Below are 17,453 nucleotides of genomic sequence, written 5' to 3'. Positions count from 1 at the left end.
AAGATCCCTTTTCAAGCAGGCTATACTTAATAGAGTAGAGGAGAAGATAGATAAATTTGCTACAGAAACTTACCTGTCTGTGTAAGCTCTCCCATTTCACACAAAGAATGACTAGGGTACCGAGGCAGGCTGCCTAGGGTACCATCCATTTGGGCTGCAGACCCTTTGGACATATGCTTAATGAAAGCTTCAAGCTGGGGATGAGAAGGTTTCCTAGAGAGGTAAACAACAAAAATGTGAAAACTTCCAAAAGTATATGGGAAAACAGCTCAAGAAAATCAAGTATTCTAAGTATGTCAGCTCAAAAAATTTCATGGCGAAAGGTTATCTCCCACCAACACAGCATCTGCTCTTACTCAGGACTTTTGCAAGCACGCAAAAGAATTCTAACTACTTAGTTGCCATCTCTAGCAAAGAGCTACAGGGAGACTAAAGGATATTTGTGGGATGTGTTGGCATGTGAAAGCTGCGATCCTTTTGGTAAGCACTTTGGAAAAATATTTGCTTGCAGTTAACGCCTTTTTTTAAAAAAAATTTTGTGTAATTTTAAATCCCTGTAAAAATGACTTTTTCCAGTTTCTGAAATACTACTGCGCTTCAGCAACATGACCAATGACACCAACAATCTAAAGGGGTTAAAGTAACCAATACTAGAAGTAGAAGATATTGGGGAAATCTCAAGTTTTGTAATATAAAATGCTGACTGCAATCTCAAACTTTATTTCAAATTTCTTCAGGCTTCAAATCAAATAGCACATGTAACCTCAGTTAAGTAGTACCTGCAAAGCAGTGTCCAGTGGCCTAATGAAAGCTGCAGCCCATAGTTTTGGGTACTGCACTATAGCTAGGAAGAAAGAGTCCTATGCTGCCCCACACTTATCATGGATGAAACCAAATTATGTGGCATCTTAGGTTAAGAAAAAAATATAAATGACACAATTAATATACCATCTATGAAAGCTCTACACTTAAGAAAACATCAAAGACTAGAAAAATATTATACACAGTGGTGTATCTGAGTGAACATCCACACAAATTGTCCATTTTATTCAACCTTGCTCAATATTCCATGTTTCAAAAGAAGCACCTAGAATAGCCCACATGATTAGCGTCTAGCAAAGACACTCAAAGCCCTGACTGCAGGTGTGAATACCACTTCACTAGTGACAATAAAACCTTTCAATTCAAAGTTAGCTGCAAGGCACTGCACCAAGCTCTACCTAAACTTTTAGCACCTTTCCTATAAAGTCAGTACTATCTCTGAGCAAAGCACAGTTTAGGCAGAACCACCCTTCTGCAGTCTTATCGTGTAAGAGACTTGCATTTTAGCCTTGTTTCACAAATACAGTATTTATTACAAGAAAGCTATGAGAAAAAAAAAATATTTGCCACTTTAAAACTGCTTCCTTGTCACCGTAATAAGAGATACAGAGCTTCTAATTCTGGAGTAGTTGCGTTCTTTGCTCATGTGAGAACACACAGTCCCAATAAGCCTCTGGACCTTTCAAAATGCCCTGAGCAACAAGACAGGTAACGATCCAAATGCTCTTGGCAGCGGAACGCAGCAACGTGGTCACTAGATTTTGCCCCTTTTTGCTCATGTACAGATAATTATTACAGAAAGCTGGCTAGCCCAGGCCAGGCTGATGGACACTGGGAGAAAAGGACTATTGAAGAGCTGCTGCTTAATCTTTCCCCGAGAAAGCCATCTCTTTCTGTACTTAAGTTTATTGATTCTAAAGCAGATGCAATAATAGTATTATGGATATATTCTCAGCCAGTTACAAGTCATGAACACAACTGGAAAAAGATGCAATCAAAGGAGTCTAGGTTAACTCAGTCAAACTGAATTTAAGTCAGTGAAAGAATACTTGCATTTCTTAAACTGTTCTGCAAATTTCAAATACAAATGGACTTAGCCCACCGTTTTATTGGTATGCTGAAAATTACAGAAACAGAAGTCCACAAACAATGGAATACAAAGGAATTTAAACCTTAAAAATCTGTGCTCACACTTCCACAATCAGACTATATAAATAATACTTTAAATAATACTTTATTTGTTAACACTTCCATTTGATAAATGCTTTGAAAACCATCACCCCACTACTTAAGTTCCTAGATATCACTGCATATAAAATGCACTTTAAGGCTTTCTTTTTCTGCCCCATTTGATTCAACACTGCTTCATTTCTTCTTTGCCCCTCTTCTGTGAGGAAGTGTTCTTTGCTATTATTTACACAAAAGCACAAACACAGTCACATCTACTTTTTTGGAAGTAGAGCTGTTCAGCAATCCTGCTCTGTCAGATAGTAATCATCTTAATAGGACTTTCAGCCTGAACACAGTAGTCTATTTTTTGATGCTGATCATAAAAAAACCCAACAACAAAACAAAACACTATTCAAAAAGATTTTATGGAGATAAAGTTGGTCAGAGAAGATTCACAGAATAGTCTATATTGTTTATTTAATGTTCATGTTTAATGCTTGCCAAAAGAACATACTGTTTTGGCACCAAAACCTCAGGTCTTTTATACCAAAAAAAAAAAAATTTACTTCCCAAATTACAAGAACCACAAGAGGGAGCCACAACACAGCTAAAGTATGAATTTAAGTCTGGAATCAATTTTCCCTAGGACAAAGACCCTTATACTTACATAGGGGAGCCAACAGAGAGGCTCTTTGAAATAAGAAAGCCCCTGTCTCAAAGCTGTGCTCACAGCATGCAGGCATAGTAGGTCTCATATGACATTAGCCCCCTCCTTTGATAGAAAGCTAGTTTTTTGGAATTGCATTGTTATATTTTCTAAAACCTGTTTTTGCCAGTATTTAATTTACCTTCAGGAAAAAATTCTTAGGAGGAAAATATTACTATAAACTATAGTACAAATGCCAGCAAGAAAAATGCTAGACAGCAGCAAAATGAGAGAAAAATATTCAAATCTTTTTTTCATTTTTACTTCAAACCGAAAGGAAAACCAGCCAATTTATGGTATCTTAAATCCATAGTTTCTTCCATATATAATAATTTTAACAACTCAAAGAGAGATTAATATTTGAGAAGCAAAGGCATGTAAATGGCTTTTTCCTATCTAGATCAGTTAAGGCTTCCTGTTCCTTTGAGAGCCTAATCCAGCTCCAGAACTTCTTGTATATTTTTGTATTTTCCATAGCCCAGCAGTACAATCTAAAATGAAAGATTTAAGTTAAGGGAATTAAATGAACGGTGTTTACAAATAGCTTTTAAGCTTGTTACAGATGTAGCAGTCTGAACTACCAATTTTCTAAACTTCACACTAATTCTTAATAGATTGTAAATCATAATTTTCCTTAAATCATGTTTACATCATTAGCAAGTTTTGCAAATACAACATACAAAAACACTAGGAAAGAACTGCGCTATCCATTCTGCTTGCTCTGCCGCTTTGGTTACAAAACCTGAATTCTAATGGAACCAAACTTGCGCTGATGAAACTACCAGCAATCCCGAGTGGGAAGGAAAGAAGGAAGAAAAGCACCTGTCAGGTAGTACTATTAGAACTGGTCGAGTACAATGTAAAAAGATACATCTAAAAAATGGCAGACAAGGCAAGCTAATATGCAGGACGTGATAAAACTTGCACTCCAATGTGTTAATATAGTTTTTCATATGTCGATATAGATGTCAATTATTTAACTTTTCATTAAATGGTTTTTAAAGTGATCACAAGTTAAGCATGTGCCCACAGAAGCGAACAATGAACCACGACTCCATTGGACACATTTCTGAACATGAATTTCAGACCTTTAATTGAAAGCTTACTACTTTTTGAGTGTATTTTGGGAAGAAGAGGGGGGGGGGGGGGGAATCAAACAACGGAAGTGAGAGCTATTCTGCCTAAAGGGGACAGACATCTCAGACTACAATATACTTATATCCTTAATGTAAACCTGGTGTATGTAACAAAAATGTATGTATGTAGCAAATGCATTGTATGTAGCAATTCTCCTGCTTAACCCCATACTCATTAACAAAACAGAAATTTTGTTATTGAACAAAAATAGTTTTTACAGCACCATTTAGGCTATTATCTCACAAATTATTATACCCCTCCCCCAGGATTTTTTTTTTATTTACTTATATTACAAATCCTCCTGTTGAATTGGCCAATTTACAGATGCCGCAGGAGATGGAGTATCTAAGCAACACAGCTAAGACTGCTGGGACTGTCCGAGCAGGAAGCAAAGAAAATTACTCAGTTGTATAGGTGAAAAGACTGAAATATCCTCAAAATTTTGTTTCCATAAAAGTAACCAGAAAATAAAAATGGACTTAAAAGATATTTACTCTGTAATTTGTTTGACATTGTGACAGTAAGCTACAGTATTTGGGAAATTTGTTGATATAATAAATATTTCAAATTCTATCAGTAAGCAAAAAGGCTCATTACCACTGATAGACTTTTTTTTTTTTTAACTGATCTTGAACATTCATTTCCCTTTTTTAGGGTCTGTCAATTTGCACGTTCATTACTTTTATTATGGTAAAATAATGTGCATCTAACAAACTTGAGGACACTTCCCCCCAATAATAAATTCAACTTGACTTTTTTCTTTAAGAACTCAACATAGGATAATAGATCCCAAATTTAATAATGCAGTTTTCGTGCACTAGCATCAAAAGGGATCAACATTTAAGTGTCTTATTTGGAAAAGTTTTAACAAGCTTTAATACTGAAAAATGACATTGTCTCTTCACTGCTACACTGTAATCAGTGTAGCATGGAAAGAAATTCTGCACAACTATTTGAACCATATGCCTATTTCTGCCAACAACTGAGCTGACATCCTTTAACAACATTTTCCTTTTTCTTCTTCCTTGAGGAATTTAGATATAAAAGCCTAGAGGTATTTCACTTTTTGATGAGAAGTGAACCCTAACTTGATGGTTGTTCTGAATTAGCACAGAAAAGTGAGAAATACAGTATTAGAGTAAGAATATGCACATGACACCTCAGAATATCTGCTACTACATTTTAGGTATTTATTGCATTATTACATATGTACAAGGATAAGAAATACAACTCATGCAGCTCTCAACATTAAGTTCATACATATGATACAGCAAGACCTCATTTCTTGAGTAACAGCACAGAAACTTTGTTACACAGGAGTGTGTGCGTGTAAAGAGTGCGTGTAAAGAGTGCATGTGCGTGTAAAGAGTGCGTGTGCGTGTGTAAGACTTTAAAGTCAGTATTTAAGAACTGCTATGGGAGACAGGCTTTTTGCCTTCGGATAAAGCATTGCTCAGTATGCTCAACTGCGCGGAAGCCTCTTTTGGAAGGAATAGCTCTTTGAACTAGATACCTTTGTTAAAAATCATAGCATGAAGACACATGCCTGATGTTACATCACCGTTGTTAGCTTTTAGAATTAATTCAGAGGGCAGGAATAAAATGGTCCACACTTATCAGGGCTAATTGTAGCCCATACCACAAATGGTCTGTGCTTATCAGGACCACTCAGGAAAATACTGCTATCGATTTATATTGTCTACTTGTGAAAGATTTGCTTCCCTTGTGATCTCTGTGAGCAAAAATTGTTTTCATTAAAGAATTAAATAAATAAAAAAGTAAATTAGGTTTTAGAGCACAGTTTTCTTCCTCTTTTAGACTCAGCTGCAAGTTAGGCCCCAACAGAGCCAATTTTTGGTTAAAATTCCCAACCCCTCAATCCTTGTGGTTTTTAATTTTAGTAGTATTTTCAAAGTCAATTCCCTGATCTGGATTGGTGTTGTCTCAAAAACTGTGCTGCCATCACCAGTGTAGCAGCAGCACAGCATAGGAATAGCCTATTAAAGATTCCTTTAACAGGTTTTCCTACCAAAGTTATGCGATCACTGAACCGGCCTTATTTCTATTACGTACACTGTGAAATGAAGTATAGAGTATAAGTTTTGTTTCTTCAAACCTGATGTTCCAACTACACCATTCAATTGGTCTTCCAACTCATTAAACTGAATACTCCTTAGAACTACCTACTAACTTGAGTTTGCATATCTATAAAGACTGCAAGGTTAAGCTAATTAGTATGAAGTAAAGCACTCAGAAACTGATGTGAAAAGCTGTTATCCTGACAAACTCGCATCCACTCACAGCACTAGACTCTTGAGTGCTGCAGGAGATCTATGTGCCTCAGGAAAGAACTTGCAGAAGTGGATAGGGATATCAAACAAGACACTGGTTTGGGTGTTTTTTTTTTTATTTTGTTTTTTAAACTGCATTTATCTATGCAAATGTCACTTTTGTTACGAAAAGTAGAATTTGCAAAAACTAAGAGGACCAAACCTCTGACAGAGCCCACCGCAGGTAAGTAAATGTGACCATGCCAAACGTTAAGATGCTGTACCAAGCGTCTGACAAATGAACTACACCTTTTTGTAATCATATCATGCCAGATTCCATCTGCACCAAAAAGCAAGTCTATTTTCTCTCCTACTTAAAATGCAGAAAATGATTTTATAACTCCAAGCAAAAAGAACATGTTTTTTCCATGAAGTCCAGGTAGTCAAAAAAGCTTTAGATCAAAGGATCGGTTTCCTTTTCAGAAGACAAATGAATGGAAAGAACCATTAAAAACAACAAATTATCCTAGTCTACAGAAAGGATCTTTAAGGGACCATTAGGGCTTATTTATTCAAGAAAATGTTACAGCTTTTTCGGCCTTGCAACAAACTCTCCAGTGATTTGGTATTCTTCACTCGTCTTCTGAGTCCTTAGAGAAGTCATAAGAGGTCTTAAGAGACCCTTCTTCACCTAATTCTGGTCTGGATCATACTCGGACCTTCAGTGAAGTCAAATCCACACCTCCTTTAACTCATAATGTAATACTTCCCACTCCCGCACTTTTCTCTCTCTTTTTCATAGTAGTTTCAAGACAGGTATATTGAAACTAAAACTCAAATATTTGTTACTAAGCTTCTCATGATTAACATCAGCACCTCTCAAAATGCCTTCAAGCACATGCCAATTAACCTAGCATGCTATTAAAGTATAGCAGTCTTCTGAAATCATTTTAATATTTTCCAAAAAAAAGTATTTCTTCTCTATCTCAAATATAACTTCAATGAAGAAACACGGCATATTCGTTAATTTTGACACTATACAAGCAAGGTACAAAGGGGAAAAAAGTGGAAGATTAATTTATTCCCTCAAAAGCAAATACTACAATGAAAGGATTTTCACTAATATCATTCAATTAAATTTCTTAGGGAAAAAAGCATCAGTTCCTTTTGGAAATATGCATCCAGAACAATGAAAATAATAATGCTAACTAAAGTTTTAGATGGAAGCAATCTCTAAAGCATTTAATCCATTTGCTTATATTCATTTCACACTTTTATGTCACAATCCATAATTCACAAATCCAAAGCATGACCTCAAGACTATTTTCCATACCCATTAGAAGTCCATGGGGCTGTAGCATAATCTGCATAATTAATGAATTCCATCAGCCAAATGCCAAGTCAAATAAAGAGCAGACGGAATATGAGCAGCATACTCATCTGAAGCTGAAGTCCAGAGAGCTTAAACGAGTCAGACTTTTAATCAGACATCTCAACTTAATTATACAGCATCAAGAAACCTTCGGTTAAAAGGTAGCAATTATATGCCTTGTAATACTCTCAATACAAATACATTTACAATCAAGCACTAAATTTAAATCAAAGGAATATAAGCTTGATAGCCAAACACAGCAAATAGCTTCCTGATGGTAAAATAATAAATATACTATTTGAAAGAGTGGTAGAAACATTAAAAATTTTAGCTTTATTTAGGAATATCAGCTCTAACACTTCTGGGCACCACGACACAAAGACAACTCTGTAAATTGTAATGGACATACCATCTATTCACTGATGTTCTAATGCCCCACAAATTAGTAACAGGCCAGGGGAGCTATGCTGCTGGCCTCCTCACTACAGCCTGGCTTTACACCCTGCAACTGCTTGACATGGCCATTCTGTTGGCAGTGTCAAAGGTAGTACTAAGCACTTGCATTTTTTGGATAGTTTTTCCCCTGATTCCAGGGCCTTCATATTATATTCCTTGCCCAAAACTAAAGTGGAAATGGTTAGAAAAGCTTTTCTGACAAACACAAAACTGAGGTCAATTGCCATTGTAATATTGAGAAATTCAGCTGCACCTCCACCACGATCACTTCCAGTTAACATCTTTGCAATAAAAAAAAGTTCTCCCATACATCCTAATGTGGCAGACACCGAGCTAGATCAGAGCCTTTAAGAACTCCAGAAGAATTCAGATCATGTTTCTTTACTTAGTGCTTCATTCTGAAAATAATCTCACCCCTTAGAGGCGGTTCATTAAAAATACTATCATAGCTATTAGCAAATTGCTCATTCTTCATCTTGTTACAGAAATTAATTGCCTACTCAACTCTTTGGTAAAGATATCTGCAATTGGGCTTCCTGTCTGCAATTTCAGTGTTGCATGTCCTAACTTCATGCCAGAAGACGCCACTTCTGTACAAAAAAAGCATTTTAGTGGAAGCCTAAGCATGAATAAAGAGAAGAAGTGGCCAAAAAGAGAGTAGATGAAAAGTTTAAAAAAAAAGAAAAAAAAAGTGCACTATGTAAGAAGTCCCAGACCGCTATAAAAGCTTTTTCAATACAGTTGGAAAATCAGGTATTTGGGTTGGTGTTCACAGACAAGCACTCCAAAAAATGAGCAGTCTCCTTTAACAGAAAAAAAAAAAAAATTTTACTCAATTTCTAATTTTGATACTTGCATCAAGCAGCTAAGATATGAGTATATACATACCCCAAAATAGTGAAAACAAACTATTTAAATCTGCAACTCCAGTCCAATGTCAGCTATAATAAGCAGATTTCTCATGTCTAATTTTTCCTCTGTTTTACTCTTAAAAATATGTATAGGTTTTCCTATGTATATTTGTATACATTATATACAAAATGTATATATTTATAAATATCTATAAATACTGTATAAGATTAAAAAAATACAAAAGATTTAACATTTTTCCTTAAAAAGCACAGATCTTCAACAGAGCCTTAATTTCACTAATAAAATGAAGATAATATTGCAGTTAAGGTGGTACTGAGACTTTTGTACACACTCATGCACACACCCACATATTCTCTCTGTTTAGACCCTCATACAAAACTTAGGGTAACTTGAATAAAACTCAGGACCTCTTAAGCCTGTGTCTGCTGTAGCCATTCATAGGAACCACTAATAGGGCAAAGCTGCTCACAGTTTCAAGCTCTTGCGGAGTCACTCACCAATAACCATAGCGTGGTCAACAATATAGTTACTTTCCAACTACTCATGCCAGATTACAACACTGGCTACAACCTAAAGGACAACACTCCAAGCGTTGCAGGTTTCAGGACTTCTACTCCCAGCATGGGCAACTGCTCTTACGCAGCCAGATATCTGAACAGAAAGTCAAGGTATTTCAGCTGAATCATTTGATCATGCTGATCATTTTCTGTGAGCCTTTTTTTCCCCACTCCTGTATGCACCTATTTAGTAAGCCTCCTTAATCAAAGTTCCCATTAGCTTTATGACTACAAGATGAAGCTGTACTTAATGATTAATTTCAGGTATCTTTCGTCTTGGTTCTGCATGTTTTAGCAGCATTCCTACTGTGTAATACTACTACAGCTTTTGGTTTTTAATATACTCAAACTCAAAACCGACTCTGGACCAGATATGAAAATTGACTCAGCTTCCTCAATGGAACTGACGCAAACTAGCTAATCATGAACATAAAGCTTACTATAGTCCACATTCTCCTACAGGGAAATTCTTTTGTTAAAAACTCACCGAGGAAAAGCTGAAAGGTCAGAGCATTTCAGATATGAAAGATAAAGATCACAAACGCTACTGACAACGGGAGACTGCTAAAAGTCTAAGGAACGTGGCCCATGAATCTACCAAGACAGGAAACACACGTTTGATATATCTCATAGTCAGAAACACACTTTCACCACTGTTGCTTTTTCAGCGTGAGAGCACAAAGCCACCTCTGAAGGATTCTTCTGCACCAGGAAAGCCAGAGCATCATCTCTTTAAAGATGGAAGAGATTCCATGCTACTCCAGAAGAAGGTATTACTTGCACAGCTTCGTATGCCAGTAGATCAGGAGACCCATTATACCTCTTTCCCTGAGTAATACATGCATGTACACAAAGTAAAGGCATCACTCAACACTGAAATCCCCACACTTCACTCCTGCCCTGCCAAGTGGATTAGCAGTACAAAGCTGTACATTTGCCAGAAGGTTTTGCTAACATGTGCATTCTTGTTCCCTACTATTTTTCTTTTAACAGTAAACATTCAGAAAGTTCACTGGAAAAGTTCTTTTTTGGGGAGGAGGAAAACCAAAAAAAACCACACAGATTCTACTTAAAAAGAACGCGTAATCAAGCAAGCCAGGACAAAGGTTTTGGGACTTGCATCACCCTGTTTATTTCTACTGCTCTACACTGTACTTCATCTTTATCAATGCGTAAAACCTAAAGAAGAAAGAATTGTTTCTTCTAGAAGGAGAAGCACTCAGAGCACATCTGTAGCTCAATCTGATCATGATATCAAGACAAGCATCAGGAAACTACAAAAACAACAATATGATGTTAGATAGAAGCATAATATTTTGAAATAGAAAAGTAAATGACATTTTAATGGCAGTCAGAGACCGAAAACTGATGAGTGACAGTTTCAAGAAGTCAGTGGTAACTACAGAAAAGGGTAGCTTTCAAATAGCAAACAGCTGTATGCACTGTTTAGCCTATACTCTAATAACTAAACGTACAACCTTCATGCTTTCTTCCTGAAATAAATTTGATATAAATCATTAATTTAAGGGAAAACTCTGATAGCCTATATTTCTGAAAAGTTAAAAGAAATAATCCAAAGACAACACAGAACACAAGTATCGCATTTTGAAAACATGAAGAAGCTTATCTATGGGGAATGGTAACCTAAATATTCAATTAAACAGCTTTCGCTTTTTACATAGAGCAGATACAGTCCTAATTTTTTTAAATAGAAATACCTAGAATTCTCCTGGTCTGAACTGGTAGCAAAATGTAATGTTTCAAAGGAAATGTTGTACTCCCATCATAAGGCTATTTTCATTCACCACAGTACACAAAAATCAGAAGCCACACACCCTGAAGAGCTTACAAAAGAAATATGAAAGAATGCATGCACCCAGCAATGACAGAAGCCACGAATTTTACCTGTTAGGCACCAATGTACAGTCAATGTCAGGTCTTTTTGTCTTGGGAATGGCATACAGTGGGTATCTATCGCCATGTCGAATCAACACTTGAACCGATACCAGTTTAAAATAATGAGGTGCATGACCTATGTGGGGGGAGAGGGAAAAAAAAAAAAAAAAAAAGGAATGTTACCTAAATCTTTCCCCTGAACACTATACCTGCTTTTTTTACAGCACTAGTAGATTTGATAATGTTGGTGTTGCAATGCGGGGGGGACCCCACACAAGGATAACAACTTCCTGTCTCAATGAACATTTCACTGTAATTTGCAAGAGGACTTATACAAGGTTCAGGTGCCTACCGCTTTCTCCATAGCGCATCTAAAGTCCAATAACCATACAAGCAATTATTCAGTAGTGGTCTCTGCTAACACAATAACACTCCCTCCACATTTGTGATGTCACTTCCAGGCCCCTACTGCAAAGACATACTTTGCAGCATGCCCAGTTTAGAGCTTTTCGATATAAGAGTTTCTGATTTATTTTCTGTGCACTAGTGGGATACATTAATGAAGGAATTTGTTCAGGCTAACTTGCTGCTGCAGCTGCTACAGGGTAAGCAACACAAAAGTGTTTTCCAGTTGACCATGTCTAACAGTCTGGAGTTCTAACATGAGTCAGTTCTGGTTTTTTTAGAATTAGAAATTAACTGTGTCTCAGACATTACTAACAATTTTCAATACAGCTCACTTGTAATAAACGTTATTAGTCGAATATTCACTATACCACTTCCCACCCCTTCCCATTATGGACTTCCCGCTCATTTTTAACTGGCAACAGTACCTTTGCATTAGATCATTTCCAAAAATTAAGACACCAGCAGGGATACAAAGGGAAGGAAAGAAGAGTGAAGCATTTTAAGTGATTCGATATAATTCAGCAACCAGCTGGCATTGCTGTACCTTGCTCCAAGCACTGAAGAACTGACAATGCACAAAGTAATCGTCTCCAATGTCAGCATGTAGAAACAAGCAATGAAACTGTCACCTGCACGCACAAAGTTTACCTTCCATGCTGCGTTCAGCAATGGTGGGAATATTACAGTAAATGTGAGCTTCATAAACAGGATCTATTGCAGGGGGTTCAGTTAGCAAATCAGGCATTATTCTCTTCCGGCTCTTGGGATTCAGCCCATCTTCCCGGATGGGGTTTACTGGGATTAAATGCACTGAAAGATACAAAATATGCACGCAATAAATTAACATTAGTTATTAACCATAAATCTTCAGGATGGTTGAAGGACATAAAGGATTAGGACTTTTTTTTTTTTAAAGAAAAAAATTATACACAAAGATTACGTTTGTTATGAAAGGATGCCACTCTACAATACAGATCTTTGTTGTGAATTTTTAATGTTTTTACAGCAAACAAGGCAAGCCCAGAGAGCTCTTTAGCAAAGTCAATGCTTAGCTAACACTGCAGAAATCCATCTGGATATAGAACTACTTTGCTTTGCCTTGTGTGGTCTTTGAAGCTGCTTTTTCTGTTAGTCTCTCATGAAGCTGTAAGAGCATGCATGAATAGGAAGAAAAGGGAAGGAAAAAAAAAAGGAACTTTTAGATAGTTCACAGACAACACACCAACCATTATCTACTACCCTGCATTGACTGCCAGTGCTGTGACTCTTCAGTTTAAATACTGCTCAAGTCAGGCAGACAGACCCCTCTTGAAAACAGAGAGACTTCATATGACTTTAACACCTGAGAAAATGCAACTAGATTAAAAGTGAGACTTTCCTTTACAGAGAAGAAAAATCCTGTTCTGCTTTAGCCTGATCTATCCAAGCGATGAACTTCCGCTGCCTTACTCCAGCTGGAAGACGGAAGGCCTGCACCCGTTTGCTGCCTGATCTCAAGGGCAAGCATCACAAGCACTTACACCAGGAACCGGACTCCAGGCAGTGCTTTACAGATGCCAACTGCCTGTCCACCTGGGCACTTCCTCAGCAAAAATAATAAATAGTTTGCTTTATGTCTTATCACCTCCTCAGAAACGTGAGGTACTCAGCACCTCAGCACTAACTTAGTAGCCAGTGGGCAGACTGAGAGCACCCTGTCATTCTTGCAAAATTTCATCCTTTTGTGTGCACGCGTATTGGTCGTTCTTATTTAACCATTTAGATAATTTAACAAAAGGGAATTGCTCAGTACAAAAGGTCACAAATTTTATCATACAGTAATAACTAGTACCCTTGGAAAATACAGTTTATGAAGAAAGTAAAGCATTTTAATTCTAATTCATCACCTAACACATAAGGTACAACCAATAAGACAATAAAAGTAGAAAGTCTAATTAGATTAGAATGGCAGAGGCGAATGAATGCCAGAAAAAGAGTCAGTTGAAATATTTTACGTGAATGAATACTTTCCTGCAAGAGCTTTAAAAAAAGCCTTAAAATATATATATATATATATATATATATTGCACAATCACAGGTCATACGTGATTCCCCCCTTCACAGGGAGGCAATAAGTCCGTTGCCTGCATGTTTGCATCTTGACTGGAAGGCCACTAACCAATGACTGCTTCAAACAGGCTCTCTAAAACACGTGTCATGTGGAACAAGCCATAAGAGGCCCAGGTGTCCCTCATCATTTTCACTTAAAAATTGACACTGAACTATCAAACATCAGCCAATGCCAGTCAGTCTCTCTTGGAGAGAGCTATCGCAAAAACGAGAATAACCCAAAAATGCTGCGAGTGTAGAGGGAAGGAGAAGGGAAGAAGAAAGACAAAAGGAAACCAAGAGACTGAAGGAGGAAGAGATGAAAGAAATAAAGCTAGAGATGGAAGGAAAGAGTAGCACTAGATACTCACAACTATCAGACACCTGTGTTGAAAGGTAGACAAAAACACTCTACATAGCAACATCACATGCTGCAACACAGAAAACGTTAATGGGACAGGACTCATTAGACTAAGATTACTTCTCCTTGCTCCCAATTATTTTCTTAAATGGGCAGAACTCAGACATTTCATTTTAACTGGTGATTGGTGACACCGTTTGAACCTCCCACAACAGTGATATCAGCAACACAGCATAGTTAAGACCACTTTACTAGGAACCTTTGGGAAAAAAAGTAATGGAGATTGAAGGGGCTAGATTGCCCATTGCTTTTCTCACTAATTCCCCTCCTTCGGCTACCTTGCCAGCCTTAAATAGACTGACTAAAGCAAACGCGCACAAATTTTAATATATTGTTGAAATGTAACTGAAGCGATCATGAAAAAAATTGTAATTAGAATGAAATGTAGCCAACACTCAGATATAGCAGGGAAATTAACAGAAATACCATTACCAGTTGTTAGACATGTAAAAGCATGCTTCCAGGACATCTGAATTTAAGGTCAGAGTTTTACCGACAATGTCTCTTTAGCTTGTCTTGATATGAAAACACCAGTTAATTTGCAAGCCTTACAAGACTACACTTGCAATAATTAATGCTCGCAATTCTCTTCCTGCCAGTATTTTCTGGTATTTGAACTCTGGATAATTCAGAATGAAAATGAGACGGAAAACTGTTCCTATTGTTCCCACTATCAGTCTCCTATGGTAAAAAAAATGAGAATAAAAATAAAAAATTTCAAACAGGGTTTTGATTCTTCTGGGCCAGTTCCTCAGTTGCACCTTGACTCCTAGTCCTAATTTTAGAGGCAAATTTGTTCTGGACTAGAGCTGCGCGCACAAAGAACAACAAATTCAGCAAACTGAGGTGAAACACATGGAAAGATTTTTAAAAGCTCACAGTCGTTAATGTAACGCAGACTCTTCATTCTTACAGTACAAGACACAGTTTTAAACATTTATGTGGTTTCTCTCTGCCTGCCAAAACCAGAACTGAAGTATTTTCCATACGATTGCTATAACTGCTGACACGGCAAATACTGTCAGAGCAATGGCTTCAAACCTTTCCACAAGATATTTCACATTTTGCATAAAATTTTCCATAGGACTGCGCTTGACAAGAACATGAAACTGCAATTTTGACTTTGGCTATTTAAACTGCAGGGCTCAGCTGCCGTTCCCATGCCGATTTACTTATCAGACTCATTCTTCAGCTCGTCCCATGCTAAGACTTACAACTGTACGTTGTAAAACGGTGCCAGCAACTGATGAAGAAATTCTATTTAATAACAGGGAACCTGGGGAACATTTTTTTTTTTTTAAGAGGTAGGTGACTCTGGCCCGAAGAGGACCTACAGAGAATTTGTATCTGGGATATATATCCCAAGGAATGTGTTATGTTAGTAACTACTGGCCCCTGTGAAAAAATAGAATTACAAGTAGTTGCCATGTCTAATAAAAGAGCACAAACGGGAGCTTACAGCAGCTCTATTATATTGGTCAAGTTTCCTAGCCAGAAATGTGTTAAGAGTAACTACTACCAGCTTTCTGTAAACAATTTTCTCTAGAGCACCCCACAACACTATTGCTACTAACTTAATTTCACAAAAACGTACCCAGTCAGCTGAACACATCTGATTTTTACACAAAGACTATTAAGTACCGTAGTCAACAGATGCACAAACAGCTACCACCTCGTCTGCTTCCAAGTATCTCGGATAAGGATGGGTTAAAGGAGCTTCTGACTTTGAACCCTCCTAGGGCATAAACATGTCTGGATTTCCAAAGATATTTGACTTGTGTGGTACAAATTGTCTATAGAGTAGTAAAGAAAATTATCAGCAAGGTCAAAGAACTCCAGTCACCTAAGCAGGCATTGCCACAACAGGTAGCATTTACTTTTAACATATGTGAAATAACACATATTGGAAGAAATCATCCAAACTACATATGCAAATATCTGGTTTTCAATTCAGCTGTATATATTAAGAAAAAAGAAAAAAAAAAAGCATGATCTGGACACCAGTCTAGGCAGTTCAGTGAAATTCTCTACTGAACACATACATATTAAAATAGTAAGTATTTCAGCAGCCCAAGGAGGTAGGACTTGCAGCAGGAAAGCTGTTCCGTTTGCTCAGCCTCACCAGCACGGTGACCACAAACGCCCCATACAGGACGGCTGCTTCTCGTGCCCCCACATCACAGCTCCTCGTGGGCAGCCAGGAGCCTGAACAAGGACCCCAAAGAGTCGGCCCCTCTTGCTCCTTCTGCTTGTTCCAAATAACGACACGTGTATTTTCCACATGGACAGCTGAAGTCTCAGTTGTCTCCCTCAGTTGTTTTCAGCCTCTCATTTTCTGCCGTTCCCTGGACATTGTTAGTGCCTCACCTCTTTATAATGTCTATTCCTTCCTCTCTCCGTTTCCCGCAGTGCTTGAGCTCTGCGCTCCCTGGCTGCCTTCACTTATCCCATTTCCCAGCTGCCTCACGCTTCATCCTCTCCAGCTCCCTACCGTGTAGCAGGCTCAGTTCGTTCCTCCATTGAGGTACCTCGTACACCACGAGGAGCAGCTATTTTAAAGCTCTTTGAAGACCATCCATTTCCCCCTGTATCCCAGCATCTCATTAGTGAAAGTCCTCCTCTGCACTATGAGTCCCACCTCTGTCTCCCAAGTGGGGTTTTTGATCCAAACGTGACCAGTATACCCATGAGTAACACCAGTGATGCAGCTCAGAGCTGGAAAAACAAGTCACTTACACAGAGTTGAAATTCATCTTTTTTCCTAACTCTGTGCTGCTTTCAGCTGTAAATCACTGTAAGATTAGAATTCTATTATGTAACTTTTACATAATTTTTTATAGCCTAATACTATTTTATATGAATTGGTCTATGAGTTCACAGTAACATGCGCTGCACAAAACACAAGTCTGCCAGTGAACATACAGCCATCCTTAAATCTTTGATTAAGGGTGTTTTTGAACAAGATCCTCACAATGCTGACTTTCAAGGCTCTCCTTTTACTATGCCAGGAATATAACAATGTAAAACAAATATAACAGATGATTTTTACCTATGTGTATTTCCCACAGTCAGGGCAGTTAATAAAATATTTGAAACTTATTTGGTGATATTTCTGGAAACTTTGCCAACACTGAAACTACAAGGAATATGTACATATTATTATAGAGATAGGTTGATGACAAAGAGGGAAAGAAAACATTTTCTTTCCCAACATTCATATGCTTATTTTTAAAAATAAAGCTACACAACAACTACTTTGAAACTTTTTTTTTTTTTA

At 37.5% G+C, this 17,453-nt stretch overlaps 1 protein-coding gene across 6 annotated transcripts in view; it reads right to left on the bottom strand.

Moving 5' to 3' along the window:
- The window catches only part of PXYLP1 (2-phosphoxylose phosphatase 1), a 59,493-nt gene that overhangs the window by 5,019 nt on the left and 37,021 nt on the right, over positions 1-17,453 (bottom strand). For all 6 annotated transcript variants that reach the window (XM_068954141.1, XM_068954143.1, XM_068954140.1 and 3 more), the window contains 3 exons: positions 12,316-12,477; positions 11,269-11,395; positions 74-213 (listed from right to left, as the gene is read on the bottom strand). In XM_068954141.1, the coding sequence (XP_068810242.1) occupies positions 74-213; positions 11,269-11,395; positions 12,316-12,477 (429 nt within the window). The remainder of the gene's footprint in view (positions 1-73; positions 214-11,268; positions 11,396-12,315; positions 12,478-17,453) is intronic.

Source organism: Struthio camelus, chromosome 9 (assembly GCF_040807025.1).
Source record: "Struthio camelus isolate bStrCam1 chromosome 9, bStrCam1.hap1, whole genome shotgun sequence".
Taxonomy (NCBI): domain Eukaryota; kingdom Metazoa; phylum Chordata; class Aves; order Struthioniformes; family Struthionidae; genus Struthio; species Struthio camelus.
The sequence above is the reverse complement of the archived record's forward strand: the minus strand, read 5'-3'. Positions and strand labels throughout refer to the sequence as shown.